At 48.2% G+C, this 27,110-nt stretch overlaps 2 protein-coding genes across 4 annotated transcripts in view; one reads left to right on the forward strand and one right to left on the reverse strand.

Moving 5' to 3' along the window:
- Window positions 1–2,383: 2,383 nt before the first annotated feature.
- RAB37 (RAB37, member RAS oncogene family) overlaps window positions 2,384–27,110 on the forward strand; it is a 49,914-nt gene continuing 25,187 nt past the window's right edge. For both annotated transcript variants that reach the window (XM_059732110.1, XM_014601842.3), the window contains exon 1: window positions 2,384–2,463. In XM_059732110.1, coding sequence (XP_059588093.1) covers window positions 2,407–2,463 — 57 coding nt within the window. In that variant the 5' untranslated portion in view covers window positions 2,384–2,406. The remainder of the gene's footprint in view (window positions 2,464–27,110) is intronic.
- On the reverse strand, window positions 17,691–26,241 carry CD300LF (CD300 molecule like family member f). Of its 2 annotated transcripts, none has more exons than XM_019494461.2 (8): window positions 26,104–26,241; window positions 25,406–25,750; window positions 24,474–24,522; window positions 22,644–22,759; window positions 20,885–20,922; window positions 19,697–19,831; window positions 19,143–19,277; window positions 17,691–18,173 (listed from the first exon to the last, which is right to left on the reverse strand). In XM_019494461.2, exons 1-8 carry the CDS (start codon window positions 26,180–26,182, stop codon window positions 18,036–18,038), a joined length of 1,035 nt encoding a protein of 344 aa, XP_019350006.1. In that variant the 5' UTR covers window positions 26,183–26,241; the 3' UTR covers window positions 17,691–18,035. The 2 variants fall into 2 exon arrangements, with proteins under 2 accessions (XP_019350006.1, XP_019350005.1); XM_019494460.2 differs by having other exon boundaries at window positions 24,474–24,570.

A 27,110-nucleotide genomic window follows, 5' to 3' on the forward strand; every position in this document is an offset into this window, starting at 1 on the left:
ATCTGCTCCTTTCACTGGATGAATGTCTCAACCACAATTCAAGCGAAGCATGCAGCTTGAAAGCACAAAGGTCAAACCCAGGCCTGAAGGCCTCTGGGTCCCAACAAACTGGTTGTTCTCATTATCCCTGTGCATGTCTACTTCCTTTTTATGAATGACTCAGAATTCCTACATTAACCAGTGGGACTCACTGCCACGGGGTATATGTGTGTGTGTCATGGAAACAGCTCTCAACAGGTCTTAAATTGCAGTTTTCTGCCCTGATCAAACTGGAGCTGGATTTTAAGAAAGGTTACATTGGGAAGTTTGAACTACCTTCTCTGAGTCATTCATTTTCTATACCTCATTCATACTCTGCTTTCTGGGTCTCAGTTTAAAGACAGCCTCCAAATTCGTGATGCACAGAGGGAGAGATCAGTTTTTTCCCCCACCCCCATGAGCTTCGTCTTTTCTACCAAGAAAATAACTGAGTGGGAAATTGAAATACAGTAGAAAAGGAAAGCCATAAGCTTTGGGAGATGATGTAAATGATACCTTTAGACTGGACTGAAGAAAGAATGAAGAACCCTCCTGAAATGAAGAATAACTAGTTGGGGAAGCCATCTCATCCTTGACTTCCTTCTCTTTCCCTCATGTAAGAATAAAGGTATATACAGCGTCAGAAAGATGTTTTGACAGTGTGGAGAGGGACAAAACCATTCAAGATATTGAGATAATCCTGCTGGAATACATGACCAAAGAATTAGCCTGAAGGATGGCTCCACTAGGCAGGGATTGAGATCTAGCCTAGGAATTTTGATGTAGGGCAGAGAGATCTAGGCACTAAGACAGCCTGTCCCCTAAAGCAGACAAGGCATGGGACCAAGCCTGGGACTAACTGTGCTCCTGCTCTTCCCTGATTGTTGGGGCAGGTGCTCAACTTGCGTGAATCAGCTCAGATCCACTGGTTTTTGAGCCCTGGCAAGAAGTAGAAAAACAATCAGGCAGTGCTTTTATTTCCAGTGGCTGGGGATCTTTCCCAGCTGATGTGTGAATTCTTAGCAAGGAGTATTCGTCCAAACAATTCGGACTATGTCTGCTAAAAAATCCCCCTTCAGACCAAGGGCTCTTGTCACCAGCTCTTGTGAAAACAAAAAAGATCATGAAAGCCCCATACCCATGGGAGAGCAGCCTGTGGTTATGCTGCTGGGTTCAGAGCACTGACCTCTTCAGGCTCTCATTGTAGAGAAAAGGGGAGAGACACTTAAAGCAAAAAGTGGATCTGGGACTTTGATCCCTAAAGCTTCTTAACAAAACACGAACTCCTCATGCTCTTCTAAAGAAAGAAGTTGAGTCTATTACCAGCCAGTTTCCTTCCGATCCAGCTGATGTGACTCTTGGGCTGTAATTTTTTTTTTTCCCAGAGAAAATCAGTGCTTCTTGCAGCTGAGCTGGAGTCCAGGAGCCTTTGAAAGGGGTATTGTGCATGAGGACATGGGGGAGATCTTACAAGACCATGACCATAGTGGAGGGAAAAAATACCCTGAAGACTCGATGCCAAACTGCAGCTTTTCCTTAGAATTTAAGACTTGGAGTATTTTAACTTCAAACTTTTCTGTCTCCTTTCCTGTAGTGCAAGAATGACATGGTAGTGGTGGTAGTCCAGAAATGATGCTAGAGATGAGGATTGCTTAGGGTGCTATCTTTTATTGAACCAACTGTGTAGCTGGGATCAGAGACCTGACAAAGAACGTCTTGCATTCAAGAACTTGTCTAACTCTATCCCAACTACATGGTTGAGCCAATAAAAGAGACTGCCCTAAGCAACTCTCAGCTCTCCCTTCCTTTAATAATGCACTGGGAGGGGAAGGGGGGAACCTGACAACCCCGAGCCCCCTTTGAGTGCTCCGTAACGGCCCCATTTCCCTGCCATCAGTTCTCCTCTGGGCTCTAGGGTAGAGAAGCCAGGACTGGAGGCACCTGCCGGGGGCTGGCTCTGCCTGTCTGCACTGCTGTGCGCTGGAAATCGCTGCCTTTGCAGGCGGGCTGGCAGGAGGGGAAGGATTGATGAATCCCTAGAGCCCGGCTCGGCTTCCTGAGCTGTGTCCTGGCCTCTTGCAACCCAGAGGCAGAGAGCGCTGCGAGCGGGGGCGAGGAGGCGGCCAGCTCGAGGCCGGGCTGGGCGGCGACCCGGGCGCTGTCCGCGGTGCTGGAGCCGCCGGCGCTGTCCGCGGTGCTGCCGGGCGGGCGCGCTCGGCGCTGTCCCGGGTGCTGAAGCGGGCAGCGCCGGGCCCCGCGCCCGCTATCCCGGGACAGGCGCTCGGGCCGCTCCTCCCCCCGGTGATGTAGCTGCACCGGGAGCCGCTCTCGGCACTGACGCAGGGAATGCGGCCAGGCGGGGCTGGCAGCGCTCATGCCTCCCCGGCCATGGACGCCAGGACAGCTGGCTCCCGGGACGGCTACAACGAGGATCTGCTGCACAAGGTAGGGGGGTGGAGGGGAAGTGGGCTCCTGCAAGCCGGGCCCTGTGCTCTGCAGCAGGGGTCCAGGGGAAGAGCAGAAGTTGGCATGGGGAGCTACGGGGTGAAAGCTGTGGCTCTGGGCTGGATCTCAAGTCTTTGCAAAGGGAGAGAGCTGGCACCCCCAGCTCTGGAGGACAGCAACTTTGCATGGTGACCTACTAGCTCCGCTGTCATCATCCCCCCACCCCAGCCACACACCTCCCACCCCCAGCTCCCACAGCCTGTGCTTTATTGCAAGCAGGCCACAGCTATTTCAGAGGGGAGAAAACAAAACCAGCCCTTGAGTTGGCAGATCAGGACCAACCTTGTATGTCCGTCCAGCAGGTGAAGAATTGGCCCCATGTAATGCGCAGTATAAGCAGCTGCCTGCTCGTGTGTTTGCATTAAGCACTAAGGTGTGTTGGGAAAGGAGGGAGATGGGCAGGCAGCTTCCACAAACCCCGTGTGCACTGGCAGAGCAGGCTCGTGGACCGGCACTGGATCCCTGCCACGCTGCTGCAGCCCGCAGCCAGCTTCATGCTGCAAACTCGGAGCCCCAGCACTGCTCTGCAGATGATGGGGCGGGGGTTGAAATGGGCTGTCCCATGCTATCTGGCCCCAGCAGCCCCCTGCACACTGGGGAGACCAGTTCTGTGCTACTGAACTCCAGGCAGCATTTTGCTATTGGCTGCCGGGGAGCCAGGAGGCCACCTGAGCCCCAGAGTTTTCTTAAAGAGCCTGCATCTGCATCTGAGTGCATTGGAATAGGTGGATCTGGCTTTTCTGAGAGAGCCTGTACGTCAAAAAGCCTTGGGGTGATGATGTAGCCATGCTGATCCCAGAAAAATGCAAAGGAAAGGACTTTTGTAGGTGAAATCTTGTACTGGACAAACTGTTGAGTTGGGGTGGGCATAGATGAGCTTTGGGGTACCACTATAGCCTTCCTTCCCAAGCAGATCAGCACAATGAGAGTAGCTGTCACAGTCACCCTTAACCTCCTTGCTGCTTAGCAGTCTGTGCAGACAGGCCAGGAAGTGACTAGTTAGGGAGACTGGCCTCACTCTGTCCTCTCCAAACTCAGCTACAGCAGCAGGGTTGGGGGGGGCAAGGATGCCTGTGTTGCTATTGCCCATTCATCCTGGACTTTCCTCAATAGAGGAGCTTTGTGAAACCAGCCCAACCTTTACTAAGAAGTCAAAGGAAAATGACCTAGATGGCAGGCAGGAGGTTGCTGTTATCCTGGGATGGTAGTCCCAAAGCATTGAGTTAGTAGTCAGGTTATTCATGCAGCTCTGGGAGACAGCTCCTCTGCTGGTGTGGACTGGTAGCAAGCAGGGTGGAAAGCATTAAAGCCAATTGCTGGTGTCTCTGTTTATAGATGAACCCTATTGTGCATCTTATTAGTTTAGACTTCCTGCTCCAGGAAATAGTCCTATTCATCTCAATTGGATTTCCCCCAGGGGTGAGGGCTAGATGCTTTGGCCCAGATTAGCCTGTTAATAGCTAACAACTACTTCCTCCTATCACCCAGAATACATCAATATGCAGGAGGCCCCTTCTGGGGAAAAAAAAGCTAAGGCTTTTTCAGCTCTGGACTGAGGGTTTGGTTTTGTTCTTGATCTTAACTCTCCCTTCCCTGTGAATGCTTTTCAGTTAACAATGTGTGTCAGCAGAAATTAATTTCTCAGCAGAATTTGACTTCACGACAGAATATGTACCCAGGCTAATAGTCCCTCCAACTCCATATTCTTAGAGCTGGCTTCTAGCTTACACGACAATTTGCTGCTCTTCGAGTCATGTTTGTTTTTTCCAGCAGAAACCAGTTTACTTCTGCAATAAACATGCAAATCCAGCAGTGATTCAATGCATCTTATCTGGAACTGATTTTGATATGTTTTCCCTATTTTGGGACTGTCTAACAGTCCCAAGCAAGAACCAGGGGGGGAGATGGGTGAATAATAGACTTTTTGGTTCAGTAGCCAAGTCAGATGAATAAAGAAAAAAATATGCTGGAGTTCAACTGAAAAGGGAGTGGCTGTGGCTGTGGTTGCCTTGGCTTCTTTGGGAAAACAAAAAGAGAAACCATGGGGGGGAAAATGCATTTTCAGTCAACCCAAAATGTTTTGTAGGACCCAAAGTGAAATATTTACAGGGTTTAACACTGACTTAATTCTTTATTTGCCTTTTTAAGTGTTTGGCTAATTTTTAAAGAAAAATCAAAGCATAACATTTTTTGTCCAAATAACACATTATGCAATATTTTTCAAAATTTTATCAGCTGCATTTTCTTGATCCAAACTACTCACCAAGATTTTGCCCTGAATTGACCAATAGTTTCAATCCTACCTAAAACTGCAGTTCTTACCTCAGAGACTTTAATCTCAACCAAAGTCAAGGCACAACAAGTGAATGAAGCCAACACAAGGAGTGAGAGCAGAGGATGAGATAATCAAAGTAAAGGTTTCTGTGTAGAAACATCATTGTGCTATATTGCTCCTTGCTTAAGGACTGGCATGCACTGGACCTTGTAGCCAGTCTAGATGGGATACTCCAAACCTTATGGCATATGTGGTTTATTAGTGTAGCAGTGCTCATGCTGTACACACTGAGTGTGCTTCTCCCAAGCAGGATACACAGTTCCAGCAAATATCCTGACACTTATGTCTGCGTCTGCACTAGCTGGCTCTTTCTGCTTTGACTATGCTGGGCAGATTGAAGCAGGCAAAGTTGTATGTAGACAGGGTCTAAGTGTTATCAGTTGCTTGTCTTCTGTAATCAGCATTTTATAAATGAGTCATAAGGAGGGATCTGAAGGAGAAGAGCCAGTGGTCATACTTGCCTGAAGATCAGCACAACTTTGCAGTGGTAAGTTTTGGTTAAGATGTGGTGCACTTCCATGAATACGCTATGCTTCTGCTGAGCTCTGCAGGTCCTATCAGTATACAAGTCCCCAGCCACTGATCTGACTCACTAATGCCGGTGTTTGTGTGTTGCTGGCTGGGAGCCAAAGCACTTAAGTATGGCTCTGAGTACAAGCCGTTCCGTAGAAGTCGATGGAATCACTCAAATGCTCAGCACTGAAGCACGTATTTCTCTTGAACAGGGGTTAAGTGAGCTTAGTTGGGGTTCTTTGTACAGCTGTGAAAACAGTGGTGAATATTGGAGGTGGTGATGGGCAGCTAAGTACTTTCCTTCCAATGTAGAAAGTGCTTGAGCAGCAACTTTTGTCAGTGTTTGAGCTGCCCTGAATAAATCTCAGAAAGAAGCTGTAATCTGAATCCAGAAGGAAACTGCTGAGATATGGATGCAGAATGTTTTTTTTAAAAAAACATCAGCTGAAAAAATAAACCCTTCTGCCATCTGTGAGAAAGGGATGTTCCAGATACCTTCACAGAGAGAGCTATTGTTATGGGGCTAGGAGGAAATGATGCTCTTGCCGGCTTGGAAAAGTTCTTGTGGTTATTTTAAGTGTGTGTGTGTGTGTGTGTGTGTGTGTGTGTGTGTGTGTGTGTGTGTGTGTGTGTGTACAGTCAGACTTCAGGCTGTGTCTATGTAGCACCTAGTACAGATAGGTCCTGGGTTCAGGTTAGGGCTCCCAAAGGATACCGCAGTTCCAACAATAACATGTCAGCTCTGAAGATGTTCCTGACAAGAATGCTCCTCTCCCCTGCGATTTCTCCTGACTCTTCCCCTCTGTTCAATAATGTTCATGTATATCTTATGAGCTAGTCTGTGCTCTGGGATTAAAATAATGGCTTCCATCATCCCTGCTTTGCTGTTTGATATGTTATGTGTCATCTGCATCTCAGTGCATTTTCCTCTAGGGGACATGCATCAAGCTAACATTAGTCTGTTTAATATGATCTGTTTCAAACGCCCACATTGAAGTCTCATGCCCTTTTGGGGATGCAGCATGAGAGATTGAGAGAAGGGCTTCTATGAATGAAGACAAGCCCAAAGGCTTGTAGCTGAGTGTTGGCTAGACGTGTATGTAATGAACGGGTCAGAAAAGATCATGAGACCTAGTTTCCCTGCCTCCTAGCACAAGAGCATGGCTCACGGTGCCACAGGATATGTTCTATTTGGGACTGGTATGATGTTGGGGACTGAGCCATTCAACATGAAGCCTTGGGCTCCATGTGTCACAAGGGAGAGCCATCTGATGCTGGCTTCAGCAGCTCTGTTTCTCAGGAGAGATCCTCTAGTCTTAAAGGACTTCCAAGTCTTTGGGAGATTTCTCCTTGGGAGCTCTGGACCCAGCACAAGATTTTTAGTGATCCAGAAGTGCACCACTGCTCCCCCGACAGGATTGTACCACTGCCCTTAGTCAGGCAGACTGTAGGGGCCTTGGCTTAGAATGGAAAAGCAAAGCTGTCTCTGCAGCTGGTGCTGGCCACTGGCAGAAATAGGGTCCAGGAGAGGATGGACTTCAGGTCTGGTGCTTCCTTCATGGCCACAGAGACCTGGATTTGAGCTGCTGTTCCAGCTCTCCCAGCATGTCCCTGGCTCTTGGGAAAACAAATCCTCTCTCTAGGTTGTCTTTACAGCCCAATGAAGCCTTACTTCTCTGCCACATTAGCCCAATATATCCTGATGTAATTGGCTTAGTACGGTCTGTCAGCCACGTGCCAGCCCAGCTACAGGAGATGGAACTGCTCAGAGCCTCGCTGGCTCTTTGCTGCCTCCTCCCCACAAGCCCCATCCCATCAGCTTTCATCAGCTGCCCACTTTGAGTTGACAGCCTTGTTTTTTCAGACACCGTTTATACAGATTAGAATGAGCAGAGGGACTCCACATGGGACTTGTTCCTTTGACAGCTTGATGGGGCTCTTGGGCAAGCTGGCTGGGTATTGTCTGGGCAAGATCTGCCCCCTCAACCATCTTGGTGCATATGAGTTATCTAAATTGGCAGGGTGTGAACACAGTGAGGTTACCCCATGCTATATAATGTGTGTAACCCACAACTTCTGTACGCGTTGGGTGGTTTGAACACGGCCGCTCACTTGAACTTCAGGTTCAAGGCCTGGTCCAACTGACTCAACCTGCCATCCTTACCTGGAAGATGGACGGAGGGACTTGTTCTTCAGGTGGTCATGCTTACAGGGGCAAGAAACAGACTCTCAGAGGTATTTTTTAGAGGCTTTGCTCTCTTTTAAAAGAGGGGGGATCTAGGTTCAAAACCTCTTTCCACCCTACCCAGAGCAGTGGTTTGGACACTAATTGCTAGGCCACACAGCATTTTAGGACAGCCTCGGTCTCTGGTTGGAGCTGTGTTTTGTGTAAAGTACTCGCATTCAGCGGGGAAGAGCAGGGGCTGATTGGGGGCAGGACAGGGGACAGTGGCACGGCTACACCCCCGTTCACAGCCAAGCGCTCTGGGTTCAACCAGCAGCTGCTTGCACAGTGAATTCTCCACCGGGTGGGAGAAAACATGAACAGCTCTATCACACCGTGGTGAGGACAGGATACTTCCTTGGGAGAGGGGATATTTTGATGACAATCCTTCTGAATCAGGCAGAGAGGAGGGATGTGATCCTGGGGCTTCTGCATCCTAGTAAATGCTTAAACCACTGGGGTAGGGAGGGGGCTGTTCTATAAATGACACCCACTCTTTCAGTAAGAAATGTCCCCAAAACAAAAACTCCAAATGAAAGGTTTTGCTCAATCTAAAATGCATCATTTTGATTCACGGAGTATATTTTGCATTTGGATTGGTGCCAAAGGCCTCCTGTTTTCTCCTTTGGCAGCCAAGAGACCCATTCCTTGCACACTCCCATTCAGGACCGTGCCCTTTCGAAAGGAATGTCTACTTTCTAGTTGCTCTGTCTGACCTCTAGACTCTGCTGGCTAAACACCAGGTCATTTGTATCCAATTGCTTTCCTTTCTCTCTCTCTCTCTCTCTCTCTCTCTCTCTCTCTCCTGTGCATATGCCATTCTCCTTGACTTGAAACTAGCTTACATCTGGCATAAGCCCTTTGTGGGGAACCTTTGCCAGTGTCCACAGTCTCATGTGTTTGGCTCTGCTGGGAGACATTTGACCTTCCTATTGTCTACTGGGTCCAGCAAAGGACTGAGATGCAGACATGAGCAATGCTCTTTAGACTCTCCTTTGAAATTAAATCAAGAAAGCAATAATCCCTCTCTAGCCTTGCATCCATTTCCATTCGTCTGGAGTTTCCTTGATTTGCTGAGGCTGCCAGCAAAGCTGTGAACTGGAGCAGAACTAGTGACTCTCACTGGGGTGTTTGATGTCTCTCTCTTCCTGCCTGTTTTAGTCTGTTCTCTCTTCTCTCCCCCCACAGATCTCGTTAGCACACTGTCCTGTGAGCCATGCACACAGATTCTCTCTCTTGATAAGATAACAGTAATTTTAGTGTCAGTTGTAGTCTTTGCTTCTCTGTCTTTTTAAAATGTAAACGCAGACCTGAGTTTCACTTCCTTTGTGTCACTTCCAAATGCTTTTCCCAGCTTGGTTAGGAGATTCCAGGTGTGTGCTTTCATTATCCCTTTTCTCACTCAGGTGATCCAAAGAAAAATAAAATTGGACTTGGAATAAATTGGACTTTCAACTCCTCCTGTTTTTCTAAACATTTAATTTTTAACTATTGGAAACGGTAGTTTCTTTCCCAACACTGGGTTTGGTGGGACGGCGAGGGCTCTGATCTTATGGAAAGCACTCAGTATGAGAGGGGTACAATACACTCAGAAAGATAATATCCAAGAGGCAAATTTCACCAATTATTTTACTATAGAGATCCGATGCACACTTAATATTAAATCCCATTTACCCTGCTCGCTCTGTGGGTGTATGCTTCTGCAACACTCAGATATGGAGCTGCATTGTGATACCAACACTCTGATAAAATAAGTCCCCCAAAAGTATTGGGGTACTGTCCATATGCTCTGCTGCAATCTTCCTAGTAACCTCACAACTTTTAAATGTCTTATTTCCTGCTGAAATTTCCAGGCAGGTGACACACAAATTTGCAAGCCAGGATCAGAGGCAGAAAGGTGACATTGGCTGGTTCTCTTTTTAATTTGTATATTTTTAAGTGCTTGGGTGATTATTGTGAGCTCCCATTGTAATAAGTGATGAAGCAATTCATAGCCCGCCTATATTTTACAAATTCCATGTAAATTATTGATAAGTGAGTCAGCTTTTGATAAAAGGCTATCTCTGTCAACCCTGTGCATGTGAGGCTTTCTGTGTTCCCTCTTGCTAGCTTTCCTCCCTACATAATTCATGTGCTCTTTATTAACTTTTCCTGAGGAGGACAGTCTTGGAGCAAAAACAGAGGTTATTATAATGCTGTTTGGATATGAATGCATTGTGTGGCTCTTCCAGAGCCAGACTCCATCCTAAGGCAGGGTGTCTCTTAGCAGCTGTGAGTTCCTTGTAATAAAGCACTAGTCACCTTATTGAATGTGCCCACTTTGAACCAGATCCTGAACTCTGCCTGGATCCGTGTGGACATGTCCACAACCCCAGTTGCTCCTGGCCCAGCATGAACTGGGCCCAGTGCAAAACCAGAGGTGGACTGAGGGGTTACCTTACTAGTCTTTTCCAAAGCTCTCACCAGGACTGGGAACCTGTAGGCAGGCAGAGCTCCTGCAGAGCAGCAGCAGTTTACAGCAGCAATGTGGTGGCACCATCAGGGTGGCATCCTGGGCTCCCATTTATGAATGCACTCCTGCCCTGCACTTAATTATGCCCAGGCAAAAAGGCTGTTCCTAACGGACAAGCAACCTGGAAAAATTTTACATGTATTTGCATACAATGAATGTAGGCAGACCAACATGGCTACAACCAACACCGCTGGGTACAGTAGAAACATTCATGAGTGCAGATTCAGCTACAGGCTGCTGCCCATGAACTCTGGAGGGGGAGGGGAGACTGGGATTTAGGGCTCTATCCTGCAGGCGCTGAGCAGGAAATGTGCTGCTTGGTTAAACCAAGCTGTTTCCCTGGAATGCAATGGCTTTGATGTGCCTGCCCGTGGCTTTTCTAACACTTTCTGATGGAGTGTGGCCTGCCAGGCAGGTCTCTGTTGTTGGTGCTCAGGAGCCCAAGTTTCCATGGATCCCTGCTCTGATCGGGCCTTCCATGCAGATGGCTTTGGAGGCAGGACTTCATGGCTTCCAGGCTCCTTGCCCCAGAGCTGGGAGCCTGTATGCCTGGAACCCCCCAGCTTGAGGTGGGGTTGCAGGGGCTCCTAGGGACCCTGAAGCACAGGCTCCAACGCTCCTGGCTTAGCCCTGGGCCTGTGAGCTTGTAGGCTCCTGGCTTCCCTTTGCTCCAGAAGGCTGAGGGGCTGCTGAAGGAACCAGAAGTCACAACTTGAGAGGAGCTTTGGAGCTGGACCTCCCAAGCTGGATAGCATTTGGGGATACTCAGAACAAAAATGCTGCAAGTATTTTTCCAACTCACCTTTGTGGATTTTGCCCTTATGCTTTCAAGCTCCTACCTTTGCCTTCTGAAATGCATGGGAGAGCTTTTCCATGCACGTTGGAATTCCTTGCCTAATTGGAGGTCGACTTCCCAGCTCCAGTACTGAGCACTACGGCTGAATCCAGCAAAGCACTAGACTACATGCTTCTAAACCCCTTTGGCCTGATGCCGCCTCATGTAATCAGTGGGAACTTTCATCTTTGATTTCAGTGGGAACAGAAGCCAGCCCATGAATTGCCAGATTTAAGTGAGGTTCTTCTTGTCCTTAGATGAGGAGCGTGATTCTAAGGGCTCTTCTGAACTGGACTCAAGTAGAGCTGATGAGACATTCTCTTAGCACGGGGTGAATTACTCCATCTCAAGTGCTGCAGGAACTGGACTTTTGGGAATAAAGAAGTGTTGGCAATGATGTAACAGAGCTCCCTGATGTCTGCATGGAAGCTTTCAGAGTAACGCATGAGCTCTTCGGTACCAGTGGAACTGCAGAGAGGCTCCCTCGCTGCTCAGCACCATAGAAACACACAGTGGAAACTCATTCAGGACGTGCCCTGACAGAAATAGCATCTGGTGGTTCCAGCCCTAGAGACTTGCTCCCTGCCAGCTCCTGGTTAGCAGACCAAGCTGTTTACATTGGCAATTGGGGGGAGGGAGGCAGTGAGATGATGCCAACACACATCAGATGTCAAGGAATGACTTAAAACACATGCAGATAGGAGGTGAGTTTCCAGCAATACAAAGGGCTGCAGCGAAGCACTAGAATATTGACTCGAGGACTCTGCTTGATGCTGGACTTCATGGGGTACCAGGACATGGGAGATGAGTACTTGGGCATTGGACTCCATCAGCTTGTGGTTGATTATAAAATAAAGAAAGAAAGGAGACTGGAAGCCTAGATCAGGGCAGAATCAGAGTCAAGCTACATTCTTTCTTGGTTTTGCCCCCAACCTGCCTGACTAGGGCAACAGGAGGATAATGATACCCAACTTGGGTAGAAACCCACTGAGATCTCCAGTTGAAAAGTGCTCTCAGTGAGACCCAAGTATTAGTCTGCGGGTATTTTCTAATAGATCGAATGTGTTGGGTCCCCTTAGTTTTGAGAAGACAAAGGAATGGGGACGACTCAAAAGTGGCCTTAGTTCATCTTAACACAGGTGGAAAATGTGATTTAGTTAAATCAATGAGAACCTGTGTGGATGCTCCTGAATCAGTTCTAATTGGAGTATCAATTTAGCAATGTGTCTGTAAACTTAGCAACGGCAGGTAAAGCAATGCGACTTGGCATAACATGAGATCGGTTTGATGCTTGGGCATCTTGAATGTTCCTTTCTTCCCTATTGGGACAAAAAAGACATTGCCTAGGAGATAGCAGAAAAACTTATATTTTGAGAACTTCAAGCACTTTGTTCCAACATCTGTATTAGAAATGAATGTTAAAATGAAGCAGGCAGGCTTTGTTGCAATGAAATGTGTGTGAGGCTTTTCTTTTTCTGCCAAAATTAGTCTCTTCCCACTAAACAGTTCAATTTCATGGAATTGGCCTTTCTAATAGAAAACTTTCCATAGGGGCCTTTTCAACCAGCTGACTGGTTTAAGCTGATTTGAGCATGTCAGCTCACAAAGTTGCACTGATTCCTTTAAGTGGAACCAGTAATAAATAGCCACCCTTGTTTAACTGAAAAGTGTTTAGGTGCCAATCGAATCCAGTTCAAAAAAGGCTGAACCTAGTTGAAAAGTCCTATTCACTTCAGTGGGACCAATATCTGGCCTGCTGCACATAGGTTTTTTTTATATTTCTCTTCCTTCCCCTACAAAAGTTTGAAAACTGCACAGCTATACGAGTCAAATTGTGCCTTGTGCATCAGTGCCCACAGGGCTTTAAAAATGGAATCATACATAATATAAAGGGGACTGGAAAGGAGAGATTGATCATTAGTGCTAGAAAGTTTCCATCGAGGGAAGTGGATTTCCATATCCAGCAAGCATATCCATGGATCTGTGTTAGTCTACAGACTTGACAAGAGGGCATTTTGGATTTGGATCTGACTGGCAAAGGCTTGTCCGCCTCTGGTGAGAGAACTGTTGCCTAAGCAGAGGAGCTAAGAACTGGGAGCCCCTGCAGGCTAAACCCATCTCTAACACTGACTCCTTCACTGGCTTTGGGCACATCACTTACTGGCTCTCCCTCTGGGATACTATAGCTTTGCTCCCTGCCTTGCAGGTGCACTGTGAGGGTTAAAGAGCATTTGCTAAGTATTCTGCAGGCCAGAAAACAGAGCTGCATGACTCTTATGTCATGATATTGCAAATATAGAACCCGAAGGGTAAAGGAGCTGTGAATACGCTGAATGAATGTATTGTGAAGACAGCATCTTATACTGGAAAAGTTGGTCAAGTGAATAATTTATAGCAGTGTTATGCCTGAGGCACCATGTGTGTGTGCACATCAGCCTACAGCATAGAGGGCTAGTGTATGTTAATCATTTGGGGTCTCATCCAAAATCCAATGATTTATATGCAAAGATTGCTATTGATTTTAATGCCCATTGGCTGAGGAGGCTAATCCTGGAGGCTTTACCCACATAAAACACCCAGGGCCAGACTTTCTTCCATCTATTACGCCTGCAATTGCATTTAGGCATCTAAGTGTGAATCTCTTCTACCCTGCCAAGTCCCTGAAACACTGTCAGTGTGAAAGGTGGGTGGGCCCTTCTCACTGCTTTTTGTGACTCCGTCTTAAGGGTCAGATGACAGCATTTTACAAAAGTAGATGCATTAATGGCTTTTCAGGACTTGAACAGAGTGGAATAAAATCTAAGCCCATTTTATAGTCCCAAGAGTTGAGATAGAATCTGGCCCCAAGCCAGGATGAGGGGACACAGAATATGGCATAGTGCGGTCCTGCAACTATCACACCCGGAAAGGTTCCTGCCTCAGCTCGCCCACCCCGATAAAACCCTTCGTGCAGTTATATATATCTGATGGAGAAGGTCCAGGCCATAGCAGCATTCAAAGGGTTCAAATACAGTGCTTGGGTTCCAGAAGACCAGCTGAATGAACACAGACGCTGGGAGTAAGCCACATCGATACTGGATTTAAATCCTGCTGATGCCAGTGGAAATCACTTCTGTGGGTTTAGGACCAGGCCCTGGGTCCACACCCTCCGAAGAGTGAGAGTCCTGGATTTTGAATTGCAGGCCATCTACTCTGACTTCCTGCATCAAACGGCACCCAGCTACACCTCTGTGGAGCCCGAGAACTTAGTGCATTTTCCAGTCATGGGAATTAACTAGTTGATGAACTAGTGAAAAAGTTAAAGAAATGGCTACTTTTAACTTTAGCTAGTTACATTTTTCAGCTGTCAACTTTTAACTTTAGTTTTAAAAAGTTAAAGTTAATCTTTTTTTTAATTTTTTTTTTTTAAGTATAAGTTAAAAAAATTGAAATCCAGCTTTCCCAGAGTTTTCCTGACACAGCCGCTATCTAGGACTTGCATGGAACGACATTTCTTTATTGAAACTCTAGGACTTGTTTGAGAGACAGAGTAGTGTGCCTTCCTATGAGATACGGTCTCTTATGAACTACAAGTCCCAGAGTTCCTTAGTTCACATTGGCATTTTCTGTGCATTTGCAGAAGTCAACAGGGAACCAGCTGGCTGCAGGAGAGGGAACAAGCACAAGCAAGCAGAGGCATTGATTCCCAGTAAGAGTGGGAGCAAGTAGTGAGGGTGAAGCGGATGATGACTTCTAAAAATGTTAATGAAGATCAGAACCAGCAGCCCAGGGCCCAAGAAGTTGAGCGTTACTTCTCATCTATGAGAAACTTATCTGAGATGTCACCTACTATGAAAAAACTATTTATCTGTTATAACACAAGCATTCCCTCATCTGCCCATGTAGAGCGATTGCTCAGTACTGGGGGCTTCGTTTTGCAAGATGGAAGAGGAAAATTGTCAGATGTAAATTTTGAATTTTGCAGTGTAGCAGTCTTGCCTTTTGGAGCTTGGGTTGAGTCCCAGGCTTGAAATCTTGCTGTTTTGATTGGTGGAGCTCATCTACCAATCAGGAGGCAGCAAGGGGAGTTAAGTCACACCTCTTTCCTGAGGGGCAGGGGAGAGGAGTGTTCCCCCCCCCTTCCCTAACCTGATTGAAGACTGCAACACTCATGTCAGGAAGACTTCAGGGGCGGAGCCCTGGAGAGTATAAAAGGAGAGAAGAGCGGGCCTGAGCTGAGGAGAGCTGCTCAGCAGGGCGAAGCAGTATACCAGAAGCGCCCCTGAAGACTTCCATCAGCGGGGAACAGGGGATGGCTCCAGCAGCTAGGCTCTCGGTGTGCAGCACAGCACACGGTGTCCAGACCCTGGGAGCTGCGTGAGACGGCTCAGGTCTGCAACCCCTGGCGTGCAGCCAGAGACACGGTGCACAGGCCGGTGCACAGAGTAGGACCTTTGGAGTGCTTGGGCGGCTCAGGTCCTCAACCCCTGGAACGAGGCTGGGAGCTCGATGCAGGAGGCACTGCACGGAGGGTCTGGGAGTGGACCGAGCCTGGTGCTGCACGAGGCAGCCCAGGCCTCCGATCCATAGCAAAAGGTTGAGTCCAGGGAGCCAGACGATGCTCGGGCTACTGAGCCAGCCAACAGAGCCGAGCCAGAGGCTTTGGGGTTTCCCCTCAGGATTGGGTTTATCTTTGGTGTTTATCTGTTTCAGATCAGATACTTACCTGTGACTTACCTGTATCTAGAGCACTGGTATAAGGCTTTATGTCATTTACCCAGAGAGTATTGTTTATGTTACTGGTTTAGATATCTTATATATATTGTACATATGTTTAAATCCATGTTCCTTTTCCTTGTGATAAGTTAATGTAAATAAATGTGTAAGTAGTTAAGTCCCCTGACTGTCCTGGCCTGGATCTATAGGGACAGAGGGAAACCGAGCGGTCTGCAGTTCCCATCCCGCAGCACACCTGCCAGCTAACAGTCCCCTTCAATTGGAGAAGGGGAGTATATACCCAAGTTACCTGGGCTACAGCAGCTTTTGCTGAAGTTCAATAAGCATGTTTAAACCATTTCTGCTATGCAACTGAGCAGTCTTCTTCTCATTTAAACTGATTTTCTCATTTCAGTCTAATTTTGATTTTTCAGACACTTTCATTATTTCTCATTCAGATGTATTTCATACCCTTTTGTTACTTTTTGAGCAATAAAAATTGTAACAACGGAGGTTTTCTGTGGAAACAGCTTTCATTTGTCACCAGGCTATGAATAGCTCCTTTCTGTTATTCTGGTATACCTATATGATGCATTGACTTTTATAAAGTACTTCACATGGAGAGGGTGAAAAGGATCCAACATTACATAGGTATTGGTAAACTGTTATTCTGAAAACTATATGACAAGTATAATCAGTTTGCTTGTCTGCAGCTTGAGGGGCAGTTCTCCCCAAACCCCTGCACCAATCTCCTTGGAACTCGGCAGGTTTTGTGGCCTCAGTAAGAGCTACCAGCCCTGCAGCTTTGACCCCCCCCACAATGTAACACACAGCCATGACATGAGTTTGGCTTTCAAGAATTTGGGGTACAGTTCCCCCCAAACCCCAGCATCGATCTTCTCGAAACTTGGCAGGCTTCATGCTCTCAGCAGAGGCTTCCACCCTGCAAGTTTCATCCAAATTGGACAAAAAGCAACAAAGTTATAGATATAGATTATACCCTATGGCTGGATGTCCAAGGCGGCTCCAAAGCTTCAGCACCACTTCGACCGGATCGAGGCGGAAACCTGGTCCAGAGCTCCAGATCGGATCGCGGCCATCCGAAGCGGCTGGATCCGAAGCCGGATTGGTTCACTGCCAACTCGCACAGGCCTACAAATCAACTTAACTTTTAACTAGTTACTCTCTTTTTAACTTACCCTTTAACTAGTTGAAAGTGGAAATATTTGAGTTTTAACTTCAGTTAATTTTAAAGGCTGCTAACTTTTAACTTTAACTAGTTATATTTTTCATAAACTTTTCCTATGACTGGCATTTTCCAAAAAAAACAGCTGACCAGACCCAGGAGATGCCCAGCTGGTTCAGCCTGAGAGATGGTTCAATGCTGTTGGTTCCACTAAGGCAATGTCATTGTACATGGTGGTGAGAACTGTAGTCACATAAAGGGGCTGTATGGTGACACCCGAGGTTCAAGCACTGCACTTTACCAGCTCTTAGTGGTGTTACAGCAGTGATTGGGAACACCTAAGGCTGCCAGCCAGTCCTATTGAGCATGGGCGTTCCTTGAGCAAATGCTCATCCTTCCCTGGTCCATGCTATTAAGGACATCCCCATGTTCAGCAGTTTGATGGCTGGATCCTCCTCATTGTGGGCTGCCACCTTCTGCCTTCTTTCACCAATACCTTGTCTCTCTGACTGCCGAATCCTCCTCTCCAGTCTGGCATGATGCTTTACTTTGGGAGCTCCCTGGCACTTTCTTTCTCAGAAGTCCATACCAGCATCAGTTGCCTCAATTTCCTATATTTCTGCTTCTGAGGGTCACCTTTTCCCCCCTCCAATGCCAACCCCATGACACCATTGCCTTGACTTTGAGGGCCTTGTCCTAAGTGCTGCCATAGTTTCCGAGCCACTCTGATACCCACAGCAACTAGATCATCCTAAAATAAGTCAGTTAGCCTAGCTCTGATGGGATCCTGGTCTCATCCCCTCTCCCCTCTGCTGTGTGCAGAAAGCTGGAGCAGGTCTATGCACCTTGGAGACCATCCCTGCAGGGTCATGTTTTTTTGAAGCTTTAATTGGCATGAGAAAATACAAGGCATGACCAAAACATACTCCAAAGATCAAAAGATGGAGATCTGACTGCCTTTCCACAGGGCTCCTTGTTGCCCCACATGCTTCTGGGATGTGCCAGACTCTTCTTTTATCTCAATCTGGTTCCAGTCAGCATTTGTTGAATCTGGAGGGGCTTTCCCACTACCAGCTCACCTCAGCTGCCTGAAGCCTTCAGGCCCCATATGGAATCCCAGCCCTTCCACACAGCTGCAAGGGAAGAGAAGCAAGGTCCAACATGCTCCAACAGAGAAGCACACAGGTCCACAGGGACCTACTTCCTTTTCACTCAGCAGTACTCTGTTCTTTCCAAGGGCCCTGTCCAAAGGGCTGGTCTGGAGGACCCATCCATGTTGGCAGAATAAGCCTCCAACTCCAGCATGGGGAACTTCAGTGTGGAGTAAGAAACCATGGTCCTTTCTGGAGCCTGAAAAATTTGAGCAGCCTTGGTCAGAGAGGAGGCGGCAAGTAACATTATATCCCAGTAGCTTTATTTGCTTCAGGGTGTCTCTACCACCTTTGTAGCTCAACCTGGATTTAGGTTAAAATCCTGCCCATTCACTCCTGTTCTATATGTGCCAAAACGTGTCATGTGGCTGGTTTTGGTGCATGTCCAGAGATTCCCTGAGGATCTCAGTCTTGGGCATGTGGAGGGCAGAACTAGGGGTGTCTCTCAGGTCTGTAATGGCACCTGTGAGACATGGTCTTGGGCCTCCCATAGAGGCCATACAGATGTATATCAAGTCACCTGAATGCCCATACAGGGCATAATCAATGCATCACACTGAGCGTTCATATCTTTCCCCATCTTCTGTGTGCAGAATTGCCTGCTTCCCCCCCAACCCCAAGTCCTCTCTCAGAACTGACAGTCCACTCCAGCCACTCAAATGAGGACACATCACTGCAGGGAGCTTGGCATACTAGATGAACACTTATAACTAGGCACATTGTTGACCAGTTGTTGTATATGCACAGAATTTGTATGGCAGTTGCATGTACTCAGGGGAGACCTACAGCTTTCCACCCTGCCTAGGAAATTTGCCAGCTGTACAGAAACTTTGGATGGGCACAGGGCAAAGCAAAATTGATCCTCCAAGGTGCTGGCTGGAGAGCCAAGTATGAACATTAATGTACATGATGGAGACTAAACTTTTCTAGACCTCTAGGAACTTTCATAGAGTCTTTTCTAGAACCCCTCTCAAAGCCACTGTATTTCCCATGAAAACAGGGCTTCATTTTCAAAGCCTCCTCTGCTGCGATGCACCATAATGGATATGGATGTTGGATGCAAGTACTGTATGGAAACCTCAGAGGTGAGATTTAAAGGCAATATAAGGAATCAAAAGAATATGTTCCAACTTCTCTCCCTTTTAAGAATAAATGCAGGGGTCTTTACCACACAGGAGTATTCCACGCTTTCAGGGCAGTGCTCAGGCTGGGCAGAGCTGAGTGTGAGAGATTGATTGATCAATTTTTTGGGCTTTGTAGTCACACTTGTGTAGAAAACGTCACCTTTTGCTTCCTCTAGAGCCTGAAAAAAATCAACATATTCTGGTTTGAAATCTCTGTGTGGGTCCTAGAGCTCTGAGTACCTCCAGTGATCACAGGAAGGGGTTTAGTCTGAAGTCAGGCAGAAGGTAGGGTGTGGCGGGATAGTAATGGGGTGCTACTAAGCTAGGCCACCTGCCTCACTGCACCTGACCAAAAACCACACTTCAAGTGTCCCCCGTGGGGCACCTATGTCCAGCCAACCCCCTTCCTGGAGCCCACCCACAAGCCTAGGGTAACTGCTGCCACCACTGAGGGTCTGGTCTTTGTTAGGGCTCTGTACCACCCAGGGTACACAAGCCCTGTAGACCTTGAGGGTGCTGAACCCACTGTGGTACTTTGGGGTGCTTCGATGAGCCTGAAGCATTCACAACCAACCTCCAGTGCAGGAGAAGTCCTTACCACACAGGCGTATTCCACACTTTCAGGGCAGTGCTCAGGCTGGGCAGAGCTGCGTGTGAGAGATTGATGTATAGATTTTCTGGGCTTTGTAGTCACATTTGCATAGACAATGTCACTTTTTGCTTCCTCTGGAGCCTGAAAAAAGGTTAACATATTCTGGTTTGGAATCTGTGTGGGTCCTAGAGCTCTGAGTACCTCCAGTGATCAGAGGGAGGGGTTTAGTCTGAAGTCAGGCAGAAGGTAGGGTAGATTTGAATCTCATAGACTAACTAAATTAGAGGTGCATGGGACACCTACCACAGTCCACTATCAGTGACCATTTCTAAGGTGATCTAACCACACAGTCATCTAGTCCCTTCAGCTGTTCTCCTTTCTAGATTACCTCAAACACACCATGCCTTTCTAATTGCTCTTTCCAGCCAGGGTCCTACTAATAGCTAGCATTGGCCCAGAACTGTCCAACACCAAACTTGAAGTACTGACAAAAAGGAGGTTCCTCCTGTTGTACAGACTGTGCAACTGAGATGCAAAAAAGATTCAGCTAAGGTCACCCAATTAGCGACTGGCACATCTAGAGATCTGACTGCCTGGCCAGAACCCCCTCCAATAGACCATTTCTCTTGTGACAAAGATAAATCATTTCTGGTCAGCCCCTTGCAATGATTCTGCTCCTTGCACTTTTCTGATAGATCCTCCTACATTTTCTACACATTTTGGATTCTTCTTTCCTTGTCATCTTATAAGGTTGGGATGACTGAGCTCTTCGAGCCCCAGGTTGGAATTTGATTAAGTTGTTAATGTGCCTCTTGTATGTCTACATCAGTGGTTCTCAACCTTTTTAAACACCCCTAGACAGACTCATGTAACCTCTGATAGACTTAAGGTACCTTCTAGAGCATGCTGGCTCTTAGTTTTTATTCTTTTTTTTGACCACAGAAAAATAATAGAGCAATTTTGCTGTTGCAAAGTACTTGGAAAGACCACAGGGATAGGTTTCTATGTGAAATCTCTGAGTTTATATTGTGAATCATGTTTGCACACTGGGCAGTGCAAACATTGCATGGCACCCTTCTGCACCCTTGGAAGGATCTTGTGGCACCCTGTTTGTGACTCACTGGCTCAGACCTTTGTGAGCTGCAGAAATGTGACTTCTTGGGACAGAGGAAAATAGCCACCACATTCTCTTACCTCACTTGATCCTGGGGTTGTTTCAAGGACTGCATCAGCTGAAAGAAAAGAGACACTTTATCATAGGGATGTCACAGTGTGGGATCAACTGTTGGAAGAGAATAGCTATAGAGGAGCAGGACAAGGCTGGAAACTGGGGGCAGGGAGGACCCTCTGGACATTATAGGATTAGGGCCAAACTTCTGAAGTATATTAGCTCTTGGAGACTAGCCGAGTGGACCCCTTTCTACAGAGAGGGTTCAAGCATGTGTTGGTGGGTGGCATGCATAGGTAGATATATGCTCTCTTGTAAGCCTTCCCAGGGGACTTGGGACACCTGGAATGAACACAGCCTCTGTTGCAACCCTCATAGAGGTGATAATACACAGGTATCACATCAGGACCCTATCATGTATATAGTCTGTGATGGATGCTCCTGCTGCGATCCTGTGGCATGAGGGAGCAGCACTTCACACAGGGGAAGCTGATGGAGAAAAGAAAGGGGTGGGGATTCTAAGGCTTCCGTGCCATGGTGCCCTGGCAAGTTATAACACACGGACACAGGCTGGGCAAAGCAGTTGGGTCAGGTCTCTTCTGTTCTGATGGTCCAACCTGGGCACCAGCAGCACCATTCCAGCTACAGGGAGCCTGGCTGGCAACCAGAGAGTGGCTCTGGATGGCCAGGCTCCATTTCTGGTGCTGCATGTTGCAGCCACGTGCACCACACTGCTTTGTGTGGTGGTTTTATTTATGTATTTATTTAATTTTTATACCAGGACATCAAATTTTGGCACCAGGATGCAGGTTTGAGACACTACAAACCACAAGTGCATGCTCATTTGGATGCACCCTTTATGGCTAAGTTGGCAGGTTGGGGAAGGGGGAACGGATTGGGTAACTCTGCTGTCTCCTGGCTTTGAACATTGCAACAAACTCCAGCTTATGGCCTGGCTCCAGCCTGGTGCATCACAAATGGAAGAGAGAGCTGAGATTTAGAAGAACATAGGGCTTCATCCTGCAGAGTGTGAGCACCCAGGCTCCCTCTTCCACCAGGCCTTGAATCTGTGCTAAAGCATTGTGCATGCATCCATCAAAATCGTGCATGAGCATTAAGGCTTAGCTCAACTGGGAACTGCCTGTTGTCTTGTAGGGCCAGTCTTACTGTGGAACCAATCAATGAGAGGCATGAGTGAGGGTGTTCAAAGGGGACTTGGTAAAGAGGAAGAAGAAGGTCTCCATTATACAACAAGTAGTGGTGCTCACTGCTGCAACCTCCCTACACAAATAGGCCAGGAAGAGTGTTCCTGTGTGCAGGGTACCCTGGGCAATTTGTTCTTGACTGGGGACTATGGCAAGTCTAGGAGCAGATCCCAAGTCTTCCTAGCCTTCCTCCCCCACCAACCAGTGCCTGGGTGCACAACTATCCTTTGCACATCATTCAGACATGGTGAGAAGGTTTGGATCAAAATGTAACAAGAGAAACAGTCTCTTGAGGTGGGAGGGTTGAGTCAAGGGATTTCTCTCTAGTCCTCAGAGGCTGCTAGTCCGCGGCTCAGATGGAAGTGGGTTTGGCTGCTGTGTTGGTCTGAGCAGCCACTTCCATGGCCTTGTTCTGAATCTAATGGTGTGGGGGCAGGACCCTCCGTTTTGGATCCTTGGCTCACTGCAGCTATGATGTTAGCATGAGTTTGGTTGTCTAGAGCTCTGGGGACAGGGCAGGGACAGCGGTGGATCACTGATGAGATTGAGATGGAGGCAGATGCCTCCTTGCAGCTCTCACCCTCTTGCCTCTTCAGCATCCTCCTCCTTGCCAGAAGAAAACCCAAGATGCCTATCAGTAGGATTAAAACCAAGATGACCATTGGCAACAGGAACATGGGGTTGGTGAAAATAGAGCTGAAAGAAAAAGGACAAAATATGTCCATGAGACATTGCCCTCACTGCAGGCCCACCCGTGCAACTGAGCCCCTGACTGAAGGCTGAGAGAAGTGGCCATTACTGAACCAGGTCACTCATGCCAGCCATCTTCACCAGCCATGGCCATCAGGGCTAGAGGCAGCATTCACCCCCAGCCCTCAGCTGTTTCCTCTTCCTGAGCCTGAGGATATCCATGCCCAGTCCCAGCCCCTGCCACTGATAACTCCTCCTGGCTACTGCTGCTCAATCGTGGGGAACTCCAGTCCCTACCAGCTCCCCGCACTATCCAGCCCTGCCCTCTGTTACCCAGACCAGGTCTTTCCCAAGCTCCAAACTCGGGTCAGATCTGAGTAAAGCAATTGTGTCACAAATCTAGTTTCAGCTCCTAACAGCAGAGGCCCTTCCTTCTGGAGAAGGAGCCTCATACAAAGCAGAGCTTGTGGTAGTGGGGCTGCCATGTGGGATGACACAGAACTACCCAATAGGATGCATTGCACACATTTAATGTGAATGGGTTTCAGAACAGATGGAGTTTTAAACCATTGCAAGCAGCCTTGCTGATGCTCTTAAAACTGATTGCATTGAACTTAACTTGCACCAATGGAAGCCAAACATTGTAAAATCCAGCTTTAAACCTATTTGTTGAGTATCCACATGCACAGTTGCACTAGATTTAACTAAATCGGTACAGAAATCACATCATTAGTGTAACCTTTGCTTTGGGTATAGACCATACTTCAAGTTCCTAAGCAAGAGGAGTAAATGTAAGAAAAAGAAGGGAGGTCTTGACCACCCAAGCCTGTGGGATAAGGAGCAGAAAAGGATGACTGAGAAGCTCTATATGGCAGGTCTATATGAACTGTGGGCACACCCAGCTCATTTGCTGGCAGTGCACAGGCCAAGGAGAAGTGTGACAGAAGTAGAAAACTGGGGTTAGGGTTAAATCAAACAGAGGGGCAAGAGGAAAGAAGCAAGTGGAGTAATCTCTCTAGAGAGAGGGACTATCTTGCCAGGAGAATGACTGGGAGCTCAGCCGTTGTTGTGAGCTGTGCCCTGGAAAAAGGAAGGACAACAGTGCTCGCTGGGGGAAGGGATGGATCTTCTGGGAAGCAGGAGGATGTGAAGAAAGAAGGGCTTATACAGCGGAAAGCCCAGGGCAACGTCTCGGGTGCTGACCTGGAAAGCATGACAGGGGAAACCAAGGGCGGAAGTGTCTGGCAAGGATGCACAGGCCTTGAAGGAGCATGGCCTCATGGCCTGCCCACGTGACAGGAGCTCCTGAGGTCTTGGCTGTCACTATCTCACTCTACAACCCAGGGCAGCTCATGTTTATCTCTCTTGTGCAGTGCTTCCCCCAGGAAAGTGGAGCTTCCTGTAGAGTGTATGCTGAGTTTCCCCTGTCTGGGCCTCAGTGGTGTATAGGGTAAGACAATGTGCCCAGGGCAGTGCATCAGCCGTCATGCCTGACTGAGGCTGGGAACTTCCCCATATTTCACATGCAAAGTCCACATCTGTCAGCACAATTCAAGTAGGTACTTGCCCAGCAACCCAAGCTGCCTTCATAAACTGGGATGGGCCAGTGTCTGCCAGTAGAGGCAGTGCCAAGCAAGCAAAGCCAGGCATTAGAAATTCAGCCTTGATTGCCTCCGTCTACAACATGCTGAAGCTCTTGCCTTGACCCATCTCCTCCTACCTTGCAGGGCTGGCATGTGTGGTCATCCTGGGGCTCACAGTGCTGCTTACTGTGGAGATAAACCCAGCTGTTATCACCATCTTTGTGGCCGAGAGATCTAAAAATGTATGTCAGAAAACACAGTGCACTGAAGTCACTTCTCCAGCATTAGCCATCCCATGAGGCTTCATGTGGATAACTTCTCCAGTGTTATCCATCCCTGTGTGCTAGCTCAGGCATGCAGCGTGGCATAGGGGCCCAATCCCAGCACTTAGGGTGGCACGGAGACTGATCCTGACACACGGGGCTGGGCAGTGAGGCCCAATCTTGGCACCAGGCAGGGGCGGCGCAGGGCCCCAAGAGTCAATCTCTGTGCACAAGGCTGACACAGGGCCCGATCCTGATCCAGCAGGGCCAAAATGTAGCGCACCACTATACTAGACCGCCATCAGCAAATGTTATTTCACACAAGGACACACACAGCCCCTGGCTGGCAGAGGCTGGCACTCGGCAACGAATGTCTCTACTGCAGCAAAGGGCAGAGATCAGGGACCCCTGAAGCAGGCAGGGTGCAGACACCGCAGTGCTACCCAGAGCTTTCAGACCCGGGACATAATCTTCAGTTAAACCCCATTCCCTACCTGTGATGCCTACGTACCTCATTCAGGCTGGTGACTGTTTTAGATGCTCCTGTGTTTTAAGCAGGGATATTACAGACCTCTCATGGTTGGTTCCCCGCCACAGCTCGAATGGGCAAGACTGGGGCTCCGTGCTGTGTCCATAGCAAAGGCTGCGCTCAGCCCACTGCTGCACCATGACAAGTGTGTCTGCTCAGGAAACAGCCTCGTGGGGACACAGCCGCAGCCTGTCCTCCAGTCCCACTCCCTCTCTTGTCTCCCCACAACCAGGCACCCCTATTTTCCAGCAGCTGGGCAGTGCTCTAAGGGACTCACCTGGGAAGACAGTCACCTTCACTGGGGCATTAAGATCCTGTCCAAATTGGTTTATCCCACACCAGTAGGTCCCCATGTCCTCCAGGGTGAGGTTCTCCAGGGTCACGGTGAACGTGTGCAGGAAGTGGTTGTCTCGGAGGGAAACTCTGCCCTGCCGCACCTCATCCTCAGACCCCGTGCTCTCCACGACTTTGGAGCAAGATTCCCAATTTTCTCCTCTACACCAGTATTTTTTTTTTGTCTGGTAGTTTTCCATGTATTGACACGGCACAGACACAGACTGGCCCAGGACCCCACTCATCTCCCCAGGGCCAGTCAGCTGAGCAGCCAGCACAGAGAAATAGCCTGGAAAATAAGTCAGGCCAAACTCAGTCTGCCTTTCACTGGATGGTAGAGGCAGCTTGAAATCAGCACCCAAGGGGCCCATGCCCTCAGCTCGTACTGGGCGTGTCAGAGCCCATGAAAGACATTGTGCTCCAACACGGAGGAAACAGGCAGGACTATCGCCGCATTTAGCTCCTCAGGGGCTGTGTACATGAGCCCCCTTAGTTTGAACGTGAACGTTACTGGGTATAAGTTCTGAAGGCTGCAGTACGCCCTGGTAGCTCCCCCCTCCCAGCCAGAGAGAGAGGCTGAATGCCAGCTTGTGTGCCATTCAGCAGTCCTCCCCTGCAAAAGGAGCAAGATGAAGCTCTCACCTGAAAGTAGGAGAACGCCCCCAGCAAGGGGCAGCCACATGGTCCTCATAATGGCCTCCTTGCTCATTGAATCTCCCATCCCCTGTGGCAAATACTGCAGCAAGTGGAGTCTACTTCCCTCCAGGACGGCTTTGTGTCCACTGCACTGCTGCAAATACTTCCTCTTTTGGTCCTTGTGTGATCTTTCACTTCCCGGTGCTCCGCCTTTGTTCACAAATACAGGGCAGGAGGCAGGGGACAGGCCTGGCTTCAATCCAGTGCATGGAGAACATCCCTTCTGATTTGATGCCATGTGTATCTGTATTACATGACCGGGTAGCAGCCACAGAAACTGCTACCCGCCCACCCAGCTAGAGAGAATTCATATTTTATGGGCAATGATATTATCATTAGCTTTATTATCCTCACTGCAGTGGGGGCTAAGGGGTAGATTTTGTGCCTCACCTGTTAACATTCAGCTGAGAGGCAGAGGGGGCCTATGGGCTGCAGACCAGGATGGGGGAAGCAAGCACAACAGGGCTGGGAGCAGGGCGGAAGCAGTGCATTTGAAATGATGCTGCCCCACTTCAGAGCAAACTGCTTCTGCCGAAGGGTCCAGCTTTTCCAGACCCTAGGCACCCTCAACTCCTGCTCTCAGTAGGGAAGTAAGAGTTGCAAGCACCTCTTAGGAGGGGCCCATGGGACTATGCGGCCATCTCTACATGTAATACACTTTTCCTTTGCAGGATATTCCTCAGTAGGGGCCTTGCATCCAATTATCATTGCTAATGGCTCACTCTGTCTTGGTGGGATCGGCATAGTATGGCAACTTCGTTCTTTGCAAGCTTACCTACAAATCAAGAAACCAGAGAAAAGCAAGGTCATGCCTGTGCCCTGAGACAAGGAAGGGAAGAGGAAGCTGGGTTGAACTTCTCCCTTGGCAGTCTGATCTACGAGCAGGGGCAGCCATTTGGTTGTCAGAGCTGTGGAGCAACTCTAGTTTCCCAAAAGCCAGGATGTGGTTGGGT

This window comes from Alligator mississippiensis, chromosome 8 (genome assembly GCF_030867095.1).
Source record: "Alligator mississippiensis isolate rAllMis1 chromosome 8, rAllMis1, whole genome shotgun sequence".
Lineage (NCBI taxonomy): Eukaryota > Metazoa > Chordata > Crocodylia > Alligatoridae > Alligator > Alligator mississippiensis.

Bases quoted from the DNA above. Each gene is read 5' to 3' on its own strand.
- CD300LF (XM_019494460.2), bottom strand. From the start codon at position 26,182: ATGGGAGATTCAATGAGCAAGGAGGCCATTATGAGGACCATGTGGCTG. The intron at 25,751-26,103 runs GTGAGAGCTTCA...CTTATTTTCCAG, and splicing joins GGGCGTTCTCCTACTTTCAG to GCTATTTCTCTGTGCTGGCT. The intron at 19,278-19,696 runs GTAAGGACTTCT...GATTTTTTTCAG, and splicing joins GTGTGGAATACGCCTGTGTG to GCTCTAGAGGAAGCAAAAGG.